General features: G+C 43.7%; 1 protein-coding gene across 8 annotated transcripts in view; it reads left to right on the forward strand.

Moving 5' to 3' along the window:
- The first annotated feature begins 8,161 nt into the window (after positions 1–8,161).
- Positions 8,162–15,468, forward strand: part of LAMA4 (laminin subunit alpha 4) — a 145,125-nt gene continuing 137,818 nt past the window's right edge. For 2 of the 8 annotated variants that reach the window (XM_069598067.1, XM_069598068.1), the window contains exons 1-2: positions 8,162–8,343; positions 8,998–9,344. In XM_069598067.1, the coding sequence (XP_069454168.1) occupies positions 8,241–8,343; positions 8,998–9,344 (450 nt within the window). In that variant the 5' untranslated portion in view covers positions 8,162–8,240. Of the gene's footprint in view, positions 8,344–8,527; positions 8,702–8,730; positions 8,900–8,997; positions 9,345–15,468 lie in introns of those variants that run through there. The other 6 variants (XM_069598072.1, XM_069598075.1, XM_069598074.1 and 3 more) reach the window with 5 other exon arrangements.

Genomic DNA, 15,468 nt, shown 5'->3' on the forward strand with positions numbered 1-15,468 from the left:
AACAATCTCCCAACTCATCCCCCAGGCTCCAGTCTCTCCACTTCAGCGCTCTCTCCACATGGTTAACTCGCCTGTGAGCCTCTCTCTCCCCTAGTAGTAAACTAACTCTCAGGTCCATACTTGTCCATTCCATACTGTCTCCCATTATCCACCCAAATGAACTTCTCACAGTGACTCAGCCAGTCTGCCTTTGCCCTTGCCCTCGCGTGAACAGCATGTGTCTTCACTTTTCTATTCCTATGTCTACACTGTTCCATTTGCATGGCATTCCCTGCTCCATGTCCTTCACCCACCAATCTTGAAGGTGAAGGTGAAGTCGCTCAGTCGTGTCCGACTCTTTGCGACCCCATGGACTGTAGCCTACCAGGCTCCTCCGTCCATGGGATAATTCCTATATCTTTGTGGAGATCCGGCACAAATCTATAATGCCTTCTCTTAACTGAGCTCAAAGGGTTCCCTTCCCGCTTAAAGCAATGGATTTGCACCCACCTTGACCACCTACTGTTACCTACATGCTACAAATCTCCCTTACTAGACTATAAGGTTGTCCCTAGTATTATCCGCAGTATGACCCACAATGGTTTGTAGATCCCAAGTAAAAACACAGTTTGTGCATGATGTATTATGAATTTATAATGTCTTAAAAACAAGTCTTTAAAACAGGAAGGAATACAGTGTAAGAATTTTATATGAGGCATTTCACACACAAAAAAAAACTTGCTCCAAACTGAACTTTTCATCATCTCTGTTACCAACTTACACCTTCAATTTTCCTTTCCATGTTAGTAATGGCAAATCAGTCATTTAAGTCTGCTCAGGCCAAAAGTATGGACCTCAGCCTTGAGTCCTTTCTTACTCTCATTTCTCATATCCAGCAAATTTCATTAGTTCTACATTCAAATAAATCCAGAATCTCATGACTCTTCACATCTAATGCTAATACTGTGGACCAAGCCACCATCATCTCTCACCTGTACTGTTGCAAAAGCCTCTGAATAGTCTCCCTACTCCTTCCCTCATCTCTTTCATGAAATCACATCACTTCTGTACAGAACTCCCAGATACTTCCCATTTCACTCAAGGCAGAAGCCAGGGTCTTTACAATGATCTCAAAGGTCCTGTGTAATCTACCCCACATGGCCCCCTGCCTTTCTGACTTCATCTCCAACTTCTCTTTACCTCAGTCACTTTATTCTACCTCTTCCTCAACAAGGCCCACATTTTCCGTGCTCTGCAGCCTTCAATCTCTATCCCACAGCATTTTATTCTTATCCATAGCACTTACTACTTGACATAATGGATTTCATACATATATGTATTTCTCTTGCTTGTTTATTCTCTTTCTCCTAACCTTCCCTCAGTAAGAATATAAACTTCACGAAGGCAGAAATTTTGATCTGATTCTCATTTACTCTATTCCAGAGCCTATAAAAGTGCCGTTTTTGAAGTAGACATTCAAAAATATGTGTTGAATAACTAGGTGATGAATAAATCTCATTTAGAGTGTTAAATTTTCAAAGGCTGTAGGTCACCTAACAGATATAGTGGACACTGTCTTGAGAATCTTTCTTCTAAATGTCAGAATCTGCACATTTGAACTTTCAGAACCAGATCAGTTTCTCATTTGTTAGAGGAGCAAAAACTGTACTTCAGTTCCAGACTATAAAACACTGTGGAAATATAAGGCATTCTTATGGTTACGTGCTCCCTATTTGAAACTTGTTTTCCAAAGTCTGTTGATTTCCCAAGGTGAGCATGTCCAGCATGTACTTTCTGGAGAATAATGCAAGGGATGGGGAGCAAGACTATAAAACATTTGCATTAGCATCTTACAGCCTAGTCTGCAGCTGCTCACACAAAGCAGGTTAGAACACATTTTAGCCCTCTGCCCTGCTTATACACCCATCATACAGCAAGCCTCCTCTTAAAGAGTCTTCTCTTCCCTTTGTGGTGCTGGGGGTGGGGTATGTGCAAGGACACATAAAGCCCTTTTCTCAGACCTTCTCTTTGGAATGCTGCCCAATCCACCTTAATTGTATAATTTCATTGTCAAGTCTCTGGTGCTCCTGTTTTCTATTGATCTCATCCCTGAGTTAATGGATGCTGATGCCTCCCTACTCAGTTGATTACATTACCACAGAGCATCCGTCACTTCCCTTTAGCCTGATGAAGTAATTATTCCAGCAGACCTAAAGGAAGGCCTCAGCAGAGGCGATCGATAGTCCTCATTAAGACCATTCTATCTCATCTGTTGGTTTCACCCCTTTCTCCATCAGGCTTGGATCAGGACATCCTCATTGCTATTATCATTCTCAAATGCTCTCTGAGCCCCTTCTTCATGGGTACAGTCCCTGCCCTTGAGGCTGATGGAGCCACTGTGAAAAGAAAGGACTTCCTAGCCTCCTACTGGTCCCTCAGCACAGCACTTATCCACAATAGCCAATCTTCCTAAAATGCCGATCTGAACACTGTGAGCTATACACAGTAATGCTGGAGTTAAGTGATATGACATGGAGAAAAAATATATACAGTTTGATTCATTTCTATAAGAAAAAAGTAGATGGAATCTTTAAAATGGACATATATTAAAATATGGTTTACATACACAAAAATATATATAATGGAATACTTAAAATATAAGGATGATGGAATTCATTAACATAAATGCAACAGAAGCCTGAAGGCATGTGCATTTACAGTGTTGTCAGTCATTGCCCCAGAGTGGTATGATTCCTGGTTGCCCCTCACTTCCTTCTTGCTGGATATCTATAATTTCCTATTCTACTGTAATTATACTATATTTTACTATACTTAATATATTTCGTTTTTGAAGCTGAAACTCCAATACTTTGGCCACCTGATGTGAAGAGCTGACTCATTTGAAAAGACCCCGATGCTGGGAAAGATTGAAAGCAGGAGGAGAAAGGGGACGATAGAAAATGAGATGGTTGGATGGCATCACTGACTCAATGGACATGGGCCTGGGTAGACTCCAGCAGCTGGTGATGGACAGGGAGGCCTGGCTTGCTGCGGTTCATGGGGCTGCAAAGAGTCGGACACAACTGAGCAACTGATCTGAACTGAATATATTTGGTACTTCAAAAATTCTTTAAATGCCAACATGAGTAAGTCATTTCCGGGCTTAAATTTCTTAACTTGAGAAAATGGATCACAATTTTATAATGGGATTGGTCAGAGAAGCAAGTATGAGATTTCCAGCTGACCATCAAGCAGCAGGAAGTTAAGGTTGAAGAGGACTCTTCCGAGCGCACTCTCCTCTCCAGTCACGCATCGCCTCTTCTAATGATTCCAGTGGGAGTTCAGGCCACCTGAGGAAGAGCAACAGCAAGAGTGCTGGGAGAGGATGGAGCTTTTACGAGTGGTTCTTTCCCATAGATAAATGCCATGCTGTGCCCTTCAGGGCTGGTTAAGAGGGTAGGGCTCATGTTCTCACCACAATTAAAAGAAAAAAACAAAAAAACTTTTTTTTTCTGTTCAAAGTTGTTCCTCCCAAAAGTTTTCTCAAGCTATTGAGCAGGACTTCGGTGTAACTGAGAACAGCTCCCCAGTCTTCAGATCTGCATTTGGGAAGGATCCTTCTATTGCACCAAGAAGCGAGTAGGAGGCTGGGAAGCCCTTTCTCCCTCCTTACAGGGCTCCCTCTCACGTCCCTGCTGCTGCTGCTGCTGCTGCTGCTGCTGCTGCTGCTGCGTAGCTTCAGTCGTCTCCGACTCTGTGCAACTCCATAGACGGCAGCCCACCAGGCTTCCCTGGGATTCTCCAGGCAAGAACACTGGAGTGGGTTGCCATTTCCTTCTCCAATGCATAAAAGTGAAAAGTGAAAGTGAAATCACTCAGTCGTGCCAGACTCTTAGCGACCCCATGGACTGCAGCCTACCAGGCTCCTCCGTCCATGGAATCTCACCTCCCTGAAGGCCATGCATAACTATGCATTGTGAAGATGGGGACTCAAAGAGCCTTTGGATATCCCATGGTCTTCTCACCCTCCTGTGGCATTGGGGCCCTGATGCGTTTGTCGTCTACATATATAGTTCTCCCATTGGACCACCATTCTTCCCCTCCTCTCCACAGTTGAGATGCACTGTTTCCCCCTTCTGCAGCCTTTGCCCACCCTCCCTAGCCAAGTCCCAGTAAAGGGCTTGTTCTATATAGATACTTTGATGTTGTTTAGTCACTCAGTTGTGGCCAGCTCTTTTGCAACCCCATGGACTGCAGCCCTCCAGGCTCCTCTGTCCACAGGATTCCCCAAGCAAGAATACTGGAGAGGGTTGTTATTTCCTTCTCTAGGGTATCTTTCCAACCCAGGGATCAAACCCGTGTCTCCTACCTGGCAGATGGATTCTTTACTACTGAGCCACTAGGGAAGCCCATATAGATACTTAATTATCAGGATATCTGGACTTCTGCTTTCTATTCCTGGTAATCACTTTTTATTCCTTACAAGGGTTTACATGTGGTCTGTCCCACCAGACTCTGGATTCCTTGGGAGACAGGATCATGTTTTTATTACTTTACCCTCAGCATCTCACATGCCACATAGAAGTGTTCGATAAATGCTGATTAAATAAATAAGCAAATTAATGAATACATTAAGTAGATAATGGATGGAGAGGATGCAGGTGGCACATGCTAAAGCCAGATGGGGCTGTGACAACCGTCAGAGTCAGGAGACGAAGCACAGAGACCACGTATTACCTACATCCTGAACAAAAGCCTGAACAAACTGATGGGTAAAGAACCACTTTTAGAAGCCCCATCTTGTCCCAGAACTCTTGCTGTTTCTTCTCCTCAGGTGGCCTAAATTCCCACCAGAGTTGCTCACAAAAGAGACTCATGACCAGAGAGGAGACAACAGGAAAAGAGACCCCCCCCCCGCGCCCCCCGCCCCACCTCCTTCCTTACCTTCCTACCACTTGACTCTCCATTAGAGACCACACGGCAGGGAGAATTCATGCTTGCTTCTCTAACCAATCTCATCACAAAATTGTCACTAGTACACAGTCCCCACCACAATCCTCTGTCTAATTATGTCCAAGATTAGCACTTAAAAATCCAAAATAGCATCTGACATGACTTTCTATTTGCAGAAGGGCACATGGGATGCATTAACAACACCCTCGCTAGATCCTTGGACGCTATGGACAGGCCCAACAACCAAGTGCTGAAGGGAGTGAGCAGCCCTGATATTTATCTGTTGATAACTGTAGTAGGGGACTCAGAAGAGAATTCCAGAACCCTCTGTTGATAAAGCCTCCAAACCACCAGATCTGCTGCTGCCAGAACTAAAAATAGCTTGGTCTGGTTGGGAAAGGATTGGTCTAGGAATCAGAAGGCATGGGGCCCTCATCCTGCACTAACCAGCCTAATGTCCTTGCCATTTAACACCATCTAGTGAAAGTTTGGAGAAGGCAATGGCACCCCACTCCAGTACTCATGCCTGGAAAATCCCATGGATGGAGGAGCCTGGTGGGCTGCAGTCCATGGGATCGCGAAGAGTCAGACACGACTGAGTGACTTCACTTTCACTTTTCACTCTCATGCATTGAAGAAGGAAATGGCAACCCACTCCAGTGTTCTTGCCTGGAGAATCCCAGGGTCAGAAGAGCCTGGTGGGCTGCCATCTCTGGGGTCACACAGAGTCAGACACGACTGAAGCGACTTAGCAGCAGCAGCAGCAGTGGAAGTGTTAGTCGCTCAGTTGGGTCTGACTCTTTTCGACCCCATGAACTGTAGCCTGCCAGGCTCCTCTGTCCATGGAATTCTCCAGGCAAGAATACTGGAGTAGGTAGTCATTCCCTTCTCCAGGGGATCTCCCCAACCCAGGGATTGAACCCAGGTCTCCTGCGTTGCAGGTGGATTCTTTACCCTCTGAGCCACCAGGGAAGCCCCATTTAACCTGCTAGCCTATCCCAATGTTGTGCTCCCTTCTGTGCATTGGGAATGCCAGAGCAGCCCCCCCTCCACCGCAGGGCAGGTGGGAGTCCCAAAAGAGAGAGTGGACGTGTGGTACTTGCTGAGTGCCTGGAGAGGGAGGCAGGCAGAGTCGTGATAAGAGAGCAGTCACACTGGAGACACTCCCCAGGTGCAGTGTTAGCAGAAATAAAATTCTCCCTCTCTCAGGCCTTTGATGGTCTTGAGGTGGGCCTTTGGTGATGATTACCTTTGTTCTCGTGCCTTCCAATTCACCATAAAATAGTTAGCCAGTCTCCCTCCGCTCCTGCCTGCTCTGTCACTCTAAGATTCACGACTGCCTCATTCATGGTTATACAGGGAAGTCCCAAGCAGCAACCAGAAATGTGAACCGCTATTTTCAGCAAATGGAAGGTTACTCAAGTCACAGGATAAATAAACATAGTTATTTTTTCTCTTTAAAAATAAAGATTCTATTCTTTTTTAAGACTTTAAAACACAGTGTAGTTAAATACTAAATACTGAGCACTAACTATATGCCAGGCTGTGTTAGTGCTTTAGTCACATTATTTCATTTATTACTCAGCAAAAGCGGCATCATGATCCCACTTTACAGATGAGGAAACTGACATTCAGAGAGACCAAGTTCTGTCAAGCTCCCAGAACCACTGTAAACAAACCTAGGATTTGAAGCCTATTTCCTTTCATACAAAACCCATGTTCCTGTGTATTACTTGCTTTGTCTCAAAAATAATAGTAGTATCTGTAGAAAGAAGATGAGGAGGAAGAGTTAGAAGTACACATTTAGGAAAAAATTAAAAGCTCATATGTCTTGAATAAATGTATTTCTACCCCCACTGCTCAGGCCTCTCAGAGAATCTGAACACTACCTGGCAAACAGGAAAAAGAGACTCTGAATAAAATTAAAAGTGTGCAGTTAATTGACATTAAACGAAGGACAGGACATAATCCTTCAGGAAACAAATGTGAACAGCTTCTTTGTACTGATGAGGTCTATGTCTGAAGTCAGAATATTATATGTACATAAATAATAGTAACAATAATAATAATTATTATTATTGAAAGTTTTTTTAAAAGTGAGAGTGGGACAGGATATTTGATCGTCAAGTTTTTCCTCTTTAGAGTCTGGTCATCTTGTCTTCCAATATAAATTTCTTGAAGAACCAACCAAACCAAATATATATTCTTAAGTTCTTTTGCTTAATTTAGCAAGTTAAGCAGCTTATGTAGAAGAAGATGATCGTAAATTAGCTTAATGGTTCATTACAATACTATTTTTATATCTTAAAATGAAAACATTACAGATACTTTGAGATATATGAAAGTTTTTTGCTTCTTCCAGCTTTCGTACTTTTGCACTATACCATTTTGTTGTTGAAAAATCAATGACCTTGGCATCAGATTTACCTGTTCTAGTAGTACTTTTACCGCATACCTATCACCAAATGTATATAACAATACTTACCTCATTATAGTGAAGATGGAAATAAATTAGATAATGTAAACTTTTTGACACCTAGAAGGTACTCCAAAAAAATGGGCATGTCATCTCTTCTGTCTCTGAATTTGTGGCCTTTACTTTGCAAGTTTCAGTGTGGTATAAACGTGAAAGATAGTTTTGGAATCAGTGAGAACCGAGTCCAGCTTTCTATCAGCTGTGTGACGGGCAAATGTCCTAATCTTTCAGAACCTCCCTTTTTAATTCTATAAAAAAGAAATAATAGTCCTATTTTGCAAAAATGCTGTGAGGCTTACAAATTACACATGCAAAGTATCTGGCATATGATAGGTGCAAAATAAATGGCTGCTTTGTATATTCTTAGATAAAATGATTTTTGTCCTATAAATAGAGCTAACAGTTAGGTTTATTGAAATGTTTTATTCCACAACTGTGAGTGATTTCAAACACCTCAGAACTTACTTAAGTGTCATTGTATGAGTGTCTCATCTAATCCTTTTTAAGACATGTTTTGAGTCTCATGGGAATGTTTAAAGCTCCTTATAAAGTCCATGAATGCAAAGGTATCTCAGCTGTAGTGGCCACTGACCCATCCACATGGGTACCCCAACATAATTGTAGCTCAACTTCACCCCAAAGTCTTGTAAAGGTTACATGACAGACAGATGTAGTAGGCATGAGATTACAGGCCAAGAGGAAGAGGTCGGGCTGTAGGCAGTATATTTGACAGGCTCATACACTGCAAGCCTTGTTTCTGGCCCCTTACAAAGCACCGCTTTAGGAGGAAAACAAGATGTTCTTTGTAAATAAAAGTTCATGCATTTGAGTAATGAAGTCATTTTCCAGTGCTGGAGTGAAAGATATTCTTTTCCCAAGCCCTCTGGGTGAGGACTGTCAGGAGGAAGAGGGTGGCCAGCCAGTCTCCAGGGAAGGTATGAGCACAAAGACCGCAGCAGCCTCTCTCTAGAAAAGGAGAAAGCTGCCCAAGGAAGTGGGTGCCCTCTCCCCTGCCATCTGAGAGTATCCACCTCTGGCTCCAGCCCGAATCCCTTTCCCACCCACTTTCCTGCAAACCAGCGGGGCCACATAAAAGATCTGCATAAATATAGATAAGACATCCGGCACCTTAGCTAAATAAATAAGAGAAGTGAGGAAGCAATTACAAAAGCTGAATATTCATCTGGGGCACTTGGAGGGGCTCCAAACTGAGAGGGGAGGGGAGGACGCCAGGAAAGGCCCAGCCAGAGTGCCTGAAAGACCAGCTTGGAGGGGGAGGTCCTGGAAGAGAAGGTAAAAAGGGAGTGGTAAGAATGGGTGTGGGAAGGGAGCCAGGGCAGCGCAACCCTTAGTCCCCTCCCGACCGCCGGGGACAGGAGGTGGCCTGCGCTCCCCGGGCTCGTCCCAAACCCATCCGCCGCTTGATGCTGAGCTTTAGCTTCATACATCTGTACATTCTTTAGTCAGTGTCTCTGGGGAGAGAGAGAGAAAGTGAGAGAGGGAAACAGGGGAGAGAGAACGAAGAGAGAGGGAGGCAGGGAGGGAGGCCGGCTCTAGCTTACTCTCTCACTCTCCCTTTTTCTACCAAGTTGCTCCCGGGGCTGCCCTGAGTTTCCACATCTGGATACCGCAGACGCAGAGAAGGTACCATAAGCGAGGCACCACCGCATCACAGCGGGGGCTGGCAAGGACTAAGGCTGGCCGAGCCCCTGGACGAGCCCTGTCGGATGTCAGCGGAGAGATGGCTTTGAGCTCAGCCTGGTGCGCAGTCCTGCCCCTGTGGCTCCTCTGCGGTGCCGCCTGCTCCCGCGCCGCGTCTGGGGACGGCAGCGCCTTCCCTTTTGACATGGAAGGGAGCTCAGCGTTCGGCCGACTAGACCCGCCTGAGACCAGCGAGCCCCGCGTGGCTCCCGGAAGCCTGCCGCCTGCTGCCAAGGTACAGTGCCCCCGCCGTTGCCACCCTCCTGGGGCACCTGCGCCCCGTGCCGCGTGTGCCACACTCGCTGTTCCCCTCCCCCGCCTTCTCTTTTCCACCCGCCTTGAGAGTTTCACCTGCACTAGGTCAGTTCAGAAACTTGAAATAAAGAGCTTTACTTTGTACTTTAGATTTGGACTTTGTGAGTTGAGAGCGGAGACTTTGGAACACGTCCTTGTTCGAGCTGGCAAAAGGGCATGTGCCCCGAATACTCTGAGTCAGTAGGCTAGACTCTCACCTAGGGCCACAGCGGCACTTCTGTGGCTTTCTGCCATTTGTATGTTCCAGTAGAGTCATTTTTGTCAAGTCACACCACATAATGTGTGTGCCCTGTCACTGCCTTCCTGCTCCTCCTCTCCGTGATATTAGGACAGTGGGAACAGCCGTGCGCAGCCAATCTTTTGGTCACAAATTAACCAGAAGGTCCTCTGCAACAGGGGAGGGTGAGGGGTGGGTGAGGGCACTAAAGAAGCTGTTAGGAAACTGCAGAGCAAATACCTTAAATAGACAGGCGCCCCTATATTCAAGAAACAAGAGGTCATGATGAAAGTCAAGCCCCAACCAAATATAAAAATGATGAATATATGCTATTGATGATAGTCAAAGAGCTGTTGTTTGAATTCCTTGCAATAGCATTTACACTGAAAACATAACCAAAGTGTAGAAATTGGGTAAAGGAAGATGGATACAGAGTAAGTGGTTTAAGAGCCCCTTGAGCCAAGACAGACAATAGCATGTCCAGTGCGTGGGGGATGCTAAGTAGGAGGAAAATGAAGTCACCTAAGTTCATGGGAGAAGAAAGAGCAGTTGACCTAAGAAGACACACATACACACACCCTATAGCTATGGTTACAGCCACTGTAGAACCAAAGCTATTACGTGGATTGACACCATTGCTAACAGCACTGACGTCTGGATTATTGCTACTAGTCCTACTAACTGTTAGTATAACTGTAGCTTTATTAATTACTACTGATAAGATATGCTGCGTGAAGATGGTCCTTCTCCAGGAGTGAGCTCTACCCACACCCTAAAATGAGGGGAGAATGGGTAGGGCCAGAGCATACCAACCCCTATTGTGGTGTGAAATGTAATCCCCATGAGAAAGAGAGGCATGCCTTCTAGTCAACTTTGTACTCAGATGCAGAAAGAAGCCAGATCAGGAGACGCTCCACACAGTGGGAAGGCTTCACTTCTCAACAGGCTTGGAATCAACCCCTCAGGAAGCATTATCTCCACCTGTTGCTTTGCGTGTGGAAAGTTCCAGGATGAAATGCTTGGCTTAAGAGTAGGAATGCCAGATAGAATACAGGACACCCAATTAAATTTTAATTTCAGAAAAACAACGAATAGATTTTTAGTTATGTCTCAAATATTTCATGAGACGTATTTATGCGAAAAAGATTTTTCATTGTTGATCTGAAATTCAGTTTATCTGGGCATTCTGTATTTTTACCTGCTAATTCTAAAAAGATAGGCGCACATAACGTTTTGTAATTCTCCTCTCACAAAAAGTAAGAAAATCATTATTTTATTTTTAGGGAACCTTAAATTTATTGCTGAAATCCCAAACAATTTCTTATCCCCTCACATACCCAGTGAAATAATATGAAGTCAGCACATCAGAGTTTTTGATTGCAGGCTTTGCAGTCTGATGGTCCCAAGCTCAAATTTTAGCTTCTGTGCTCCTTACCTTGGGCAAACTACAGATGCCCAACTTGCAGATAAAGAAACTGAGGCTTAGAGAAGTTACTGATGTCTACATCATACTTCATATACTAACTGTGATGAAATTAGATAAAATACATAGACAGCTTAACACAGTGACTGACAGTGTAAATGCTTTATACATCCTAAGTGTTGTCTTTATTATTATTATGAGGAATACATGGATTATTGGACTGAAGGAAACCCTTATTTGGGAATATTTCTCAGAAGTTTATTTTTATGCTGCTATTCTACTTAATATTGCTTGTCTGTATATTTTCAGTCAAAAAGAATGTCCTGTAGTGAGTTAAATTTGTAATACTGTCAGAGACTAACAGGTTCAGAATGCCCACTGAGGTTTTTGGTTTAGGGAAAGAGAAAGAAGCTATTAGTCATTCAAAGTATATGATGTAGCAAGGGTGGGATTGGGATAATTATGTTCCCACTGCATAGTTTCACATAATGCCTCCAGTCAGCCTGTGGTCCCACAGCGATCCCAGTGCCCCACCAGTCGGGTTTCCCATGCTCTTTATAGCCAGGAAGGAGACCTGAAATCAAATACATTCTGGAGATTTAATAACATGGTACAGCCACTCTGATGAATTGGTTCAGGAGGCTATATTTTCATCTATAGAAAGAGAACATGGGTTCATACAGAACATTATTTGTTGGGGGTTCAAGAAGTGGATGGAAGGATATTCTAAAAATACATTCATTTTATTTGAATTGGATATATACGTGTGTGTGTGTATATGTGTGTGTATATATATATATATAAATGGTTATTCCTCAATTTGCCTTCAAAGGGAAGGAAGAAAAATATTAAGGCAAGCATGGAGCAATGGGAGGTGCTAGGCTGGTAGTCTTTGTAAGGCTCCCCCAGGCTCCTCCATAGCAGGACTGACATCTTCTCCACCCCTGAGCCCTCCACCCTCAGCACAGAGGAAGGCACACTGGTGCACAGATGCACTAAATGTGCAGTGAGGGAAAGGATAGGATGCACCGGCTGACCAAAAAGGAAGGCCCCTCCCTCCCTTCTAAAATAAGCACAAGCTTCCCCCAGGATGCAGAGAGTGTGAAAAGAGGAGCACCCATGTGTAACTCTGTGCTAGTCGGCAGGATTTCCTCACTATCTAGGTGAGGAAAACACTAGCTTTGCTTTTTTATATAAGCAGATAATTTACTGAGTCCATTTTTCCTGAGTGTATGGTGATAACAATGATTTTCAGTAGGTAGGGGTGGGGAAAGGGGAAACTAGGGTGTGTCATAAAGTAGATTTAGTATCCTAATATTCCACATTTAGGAAAACAAAGTCTTAATTGTATTATACAAGTGAATAATAGGCACAATTGAAACTAGGCACGAATCTTTGTGGCCAGTATGGAGACACAGAAGAACGGGCGGGGATGCAGGGACAGAGAGAGTAACATCCCCAGAGGAGGGTGTCAAAGTGTCCTTGGACAGCGTGACATTCTTGTCTATCAGAAAGAAGCAGGAGTTAAACAAGGTCACAAACACTAGGTTAGAGGTTGATTAAAAGAAACTATCAGTTGGGCATATTTCTCAGGACTTTATGGTGCTGTTTTACTTAATATCGCCATTTGTTTGTCTATATTCTTTGTGGCTGGAAAGAAGCCACCCAGAGACTCAGAAGGAGAATGGGGACTCCGCTGGAGGGGCAAAGTGTGAAGTGGTGGAGGGCCACAGCACTGTTACTGCCTTTGGTAGGTTATTGAGAAAATAAAGGAAATAATTGACAATATTGAGCAAACTTCTCTGAGAGAGGCAAACAGGAGTTTATCTCCTAATAACCTGCCTGGGTTTTGCTGCTGCTGCTCTTAGCTTCCCTCCAAGAAAATCAGTGCCCCATGAACGGCATGTACAAGTATACCTTGCGTGAGACAAACCTGCTCGCTAAAATACAAGCACTATGAAGGAGACTCACTCTGATGTACTTTTCTTCTAGACTCCCTTTCATGGTCTATTTGTGATCCTGTACTCCAACACATAGGTGCCTGGCCACTAAAGGACTGCAGTATGTTTATTAAAAGACAGCTTAGATCTCTTTCTCTATCTGCTTTCCTTTTCCTTATCTTGCTCCCAGACTTTGAAAGAGGCTCTGTAGAATCACACTAAGACTTCCAGTCACTGGTCTGCACTGCTCTTGGACAGTGTGGTTGGTAATTTGACACCCTCACATCCACCCTGGTGTGCCATCATTATTTCATTCACTTATGTGTGTGTGCTCTGTTGGTCTGACTCTATCTGACGCTCTGTGACCCCATGGACTGTAGCCCACCAGGCTCCTCTGTCCATGGAATTTCCCAGGCAAGAATACTGGAATGGGTGGCTGTTTCCTACTCCAGAGGATCATCCCAACCCAGGGATCAAACTTGCGTCTCTTGCATCTCCTGCATTTGGCAGGCAGATTCACTATCACTGTGCCACCTGGGAAGCCTATTTCATTCAATATCCTCCAAAGAGGAGGTTTTGAGTTCAGCCATGTAAACAGCAATAAAGCAAGGGCCAGGAGGGACACACAAAAAAAGCAGTCGCATTCCAACCCTCAAGGAGTAAGCAATCTAAGATAGAAAGATATGTACATAGCCACTATATAAAGCAGAATGAATTCATGTTCTGTAAGAATGACTATCACTAATGCCATGGGGGTAATATAGAAAAAAGTACTACTCCTGGGGTAGGAGAGCAGAGCACAGCCACTCATCAAACACTGAACAAGGCTTGTAGGAAACATTATTTTAGAAGAACTGGAATATAGTAACAACAACAACAGTAATAATGGTAATACCATGGCCTATAGATGACATTCATTGAGTATTTCCCATGTGTCGGACACTGGTCTAAGCCCTTGCCATGAGTTATTTCCTTTAACCCTCATAACAGTTCAATAGACTGGCATAGTTATCATCTCATTTTACAAACATGGAAACTGAGGCACAGAGCATTTGCCCAGGCATCCTACCTGGTAAGTGGCACAGCTAGGAAGGAGTTTATGAAAGTAATTCAACTTTGCAAGAGTATCTAGGAAAATGTGGCTAGGTAAATAGAACTATATGTGGAAATAATTTTCATCGAAGTTTGGGAATAAAATGAAGATATATAAAATCCCATTCAAAGACCATTTATGCAGGGCTTCCCTGGTGGCTCTCAGATGGTAAAGAATCTGCTTGCAATACGGGAGACCTGGGTTCAATCCCTGGGTGGGAAAGATCCCCTGGAGAAGGAAATGGCAACCCACTCCAGTATTCTTGCCTGGAGAACTCCATGGACAGAGGAGCCTGGCAGGCTACAGTCCATGGGGTTGCAGAGTCAGACATGACTGAGCAACTGACACCTAACCTGCTAGATGAGTAGCATAAATTACATGGCCTATATCACAGAATTTATTATAAGATTGCTGAAAAATAGAGAATTCCATTTGCTGTGATTCTAGAGTTCTCAGATTTAACCAGAAGAAAAATTTTTAATTGTGGTAAAATATACACAAAATTTACTATTTTAATCATTTTTAAATGACATTGGGTACATTCACCATTCATCATCATCCATTGACATCCATCATCACCACTATCCATCTTAAAGCTTTTTCATCTCCCCGACTGAAACTCAACACTGTGTACATTAAACAATAATTCCCATTAGCCTTTTCCCAAGGCCCTGGCAGCCACCATTCTACTCTAGGTATCTCATATAAGTGAAATCTACTTGTCTTCTCTTATTTGCCTTACTGCACTCACTATAACGTGTTCAAGGTTCATCCATTTTGTAGCATGTGTCCAAATTTCATTCCTTTTTAAGGCTGAATGATATTCTATTCTATGTATATATTGCATTTTGTTTATCCACTTACCTGTTGGTGGACATTGAGCTGTTTCTACCTTTTGGCTGCTATGAAAAGTTTTGCTATGAACATTGGTCTACAATTATCCACTTGAGTTTCTTCTTTCAGTTCTTTTGGGTATATACCTAGAAACAGAATTGCTGATCCTATAGAACAGAGAAAGTTTTGAAGCTCAGATTTTTATAGAGGCCAAGCAAAAATCAACTGGGCAGTGAAAGGAACATGTCCTATGAGTGATGGGGCCCAAGAAACAGCAGAGGAAGCGTGCCTCTTCTGGGGGCACCCACCTCTGTGATTAACAAGATAGAATCTGGATTCTTCAGTGAAATTGCTGACTCAGTTTTTTAATGCCCTGAGGGAAGCATATCTGATGGTCCAGTTCAGCCTGAAGACTGTTTATTTGCAGTCCTCTGCTTTATTTTTGAAATTCACCTTTCAACAAAGGCGTGATGTGCGCATCTGGCCAGACAGATGTGGTAGGAATCTAGCTCCCCTGCTTTCTAGCTGTTTGACTTT

Source organism: Ovis canadensis, chromosome 8 (assembly GCF_042477335.2).
Source record: "Ovis canadensis isolate MfBH-ARS-UI-01 breed Bighorn chromosome 8, ARS-UI_OviCan_v2, whole genome shotgun sequence".
NCBI classification, from domain to species: domain Eukaryota; kingdom Metazoa; phylum Chordata; class Mammalia; order Artiodactyla; family Bovidae; genus Ovis; species Ovis canadensis.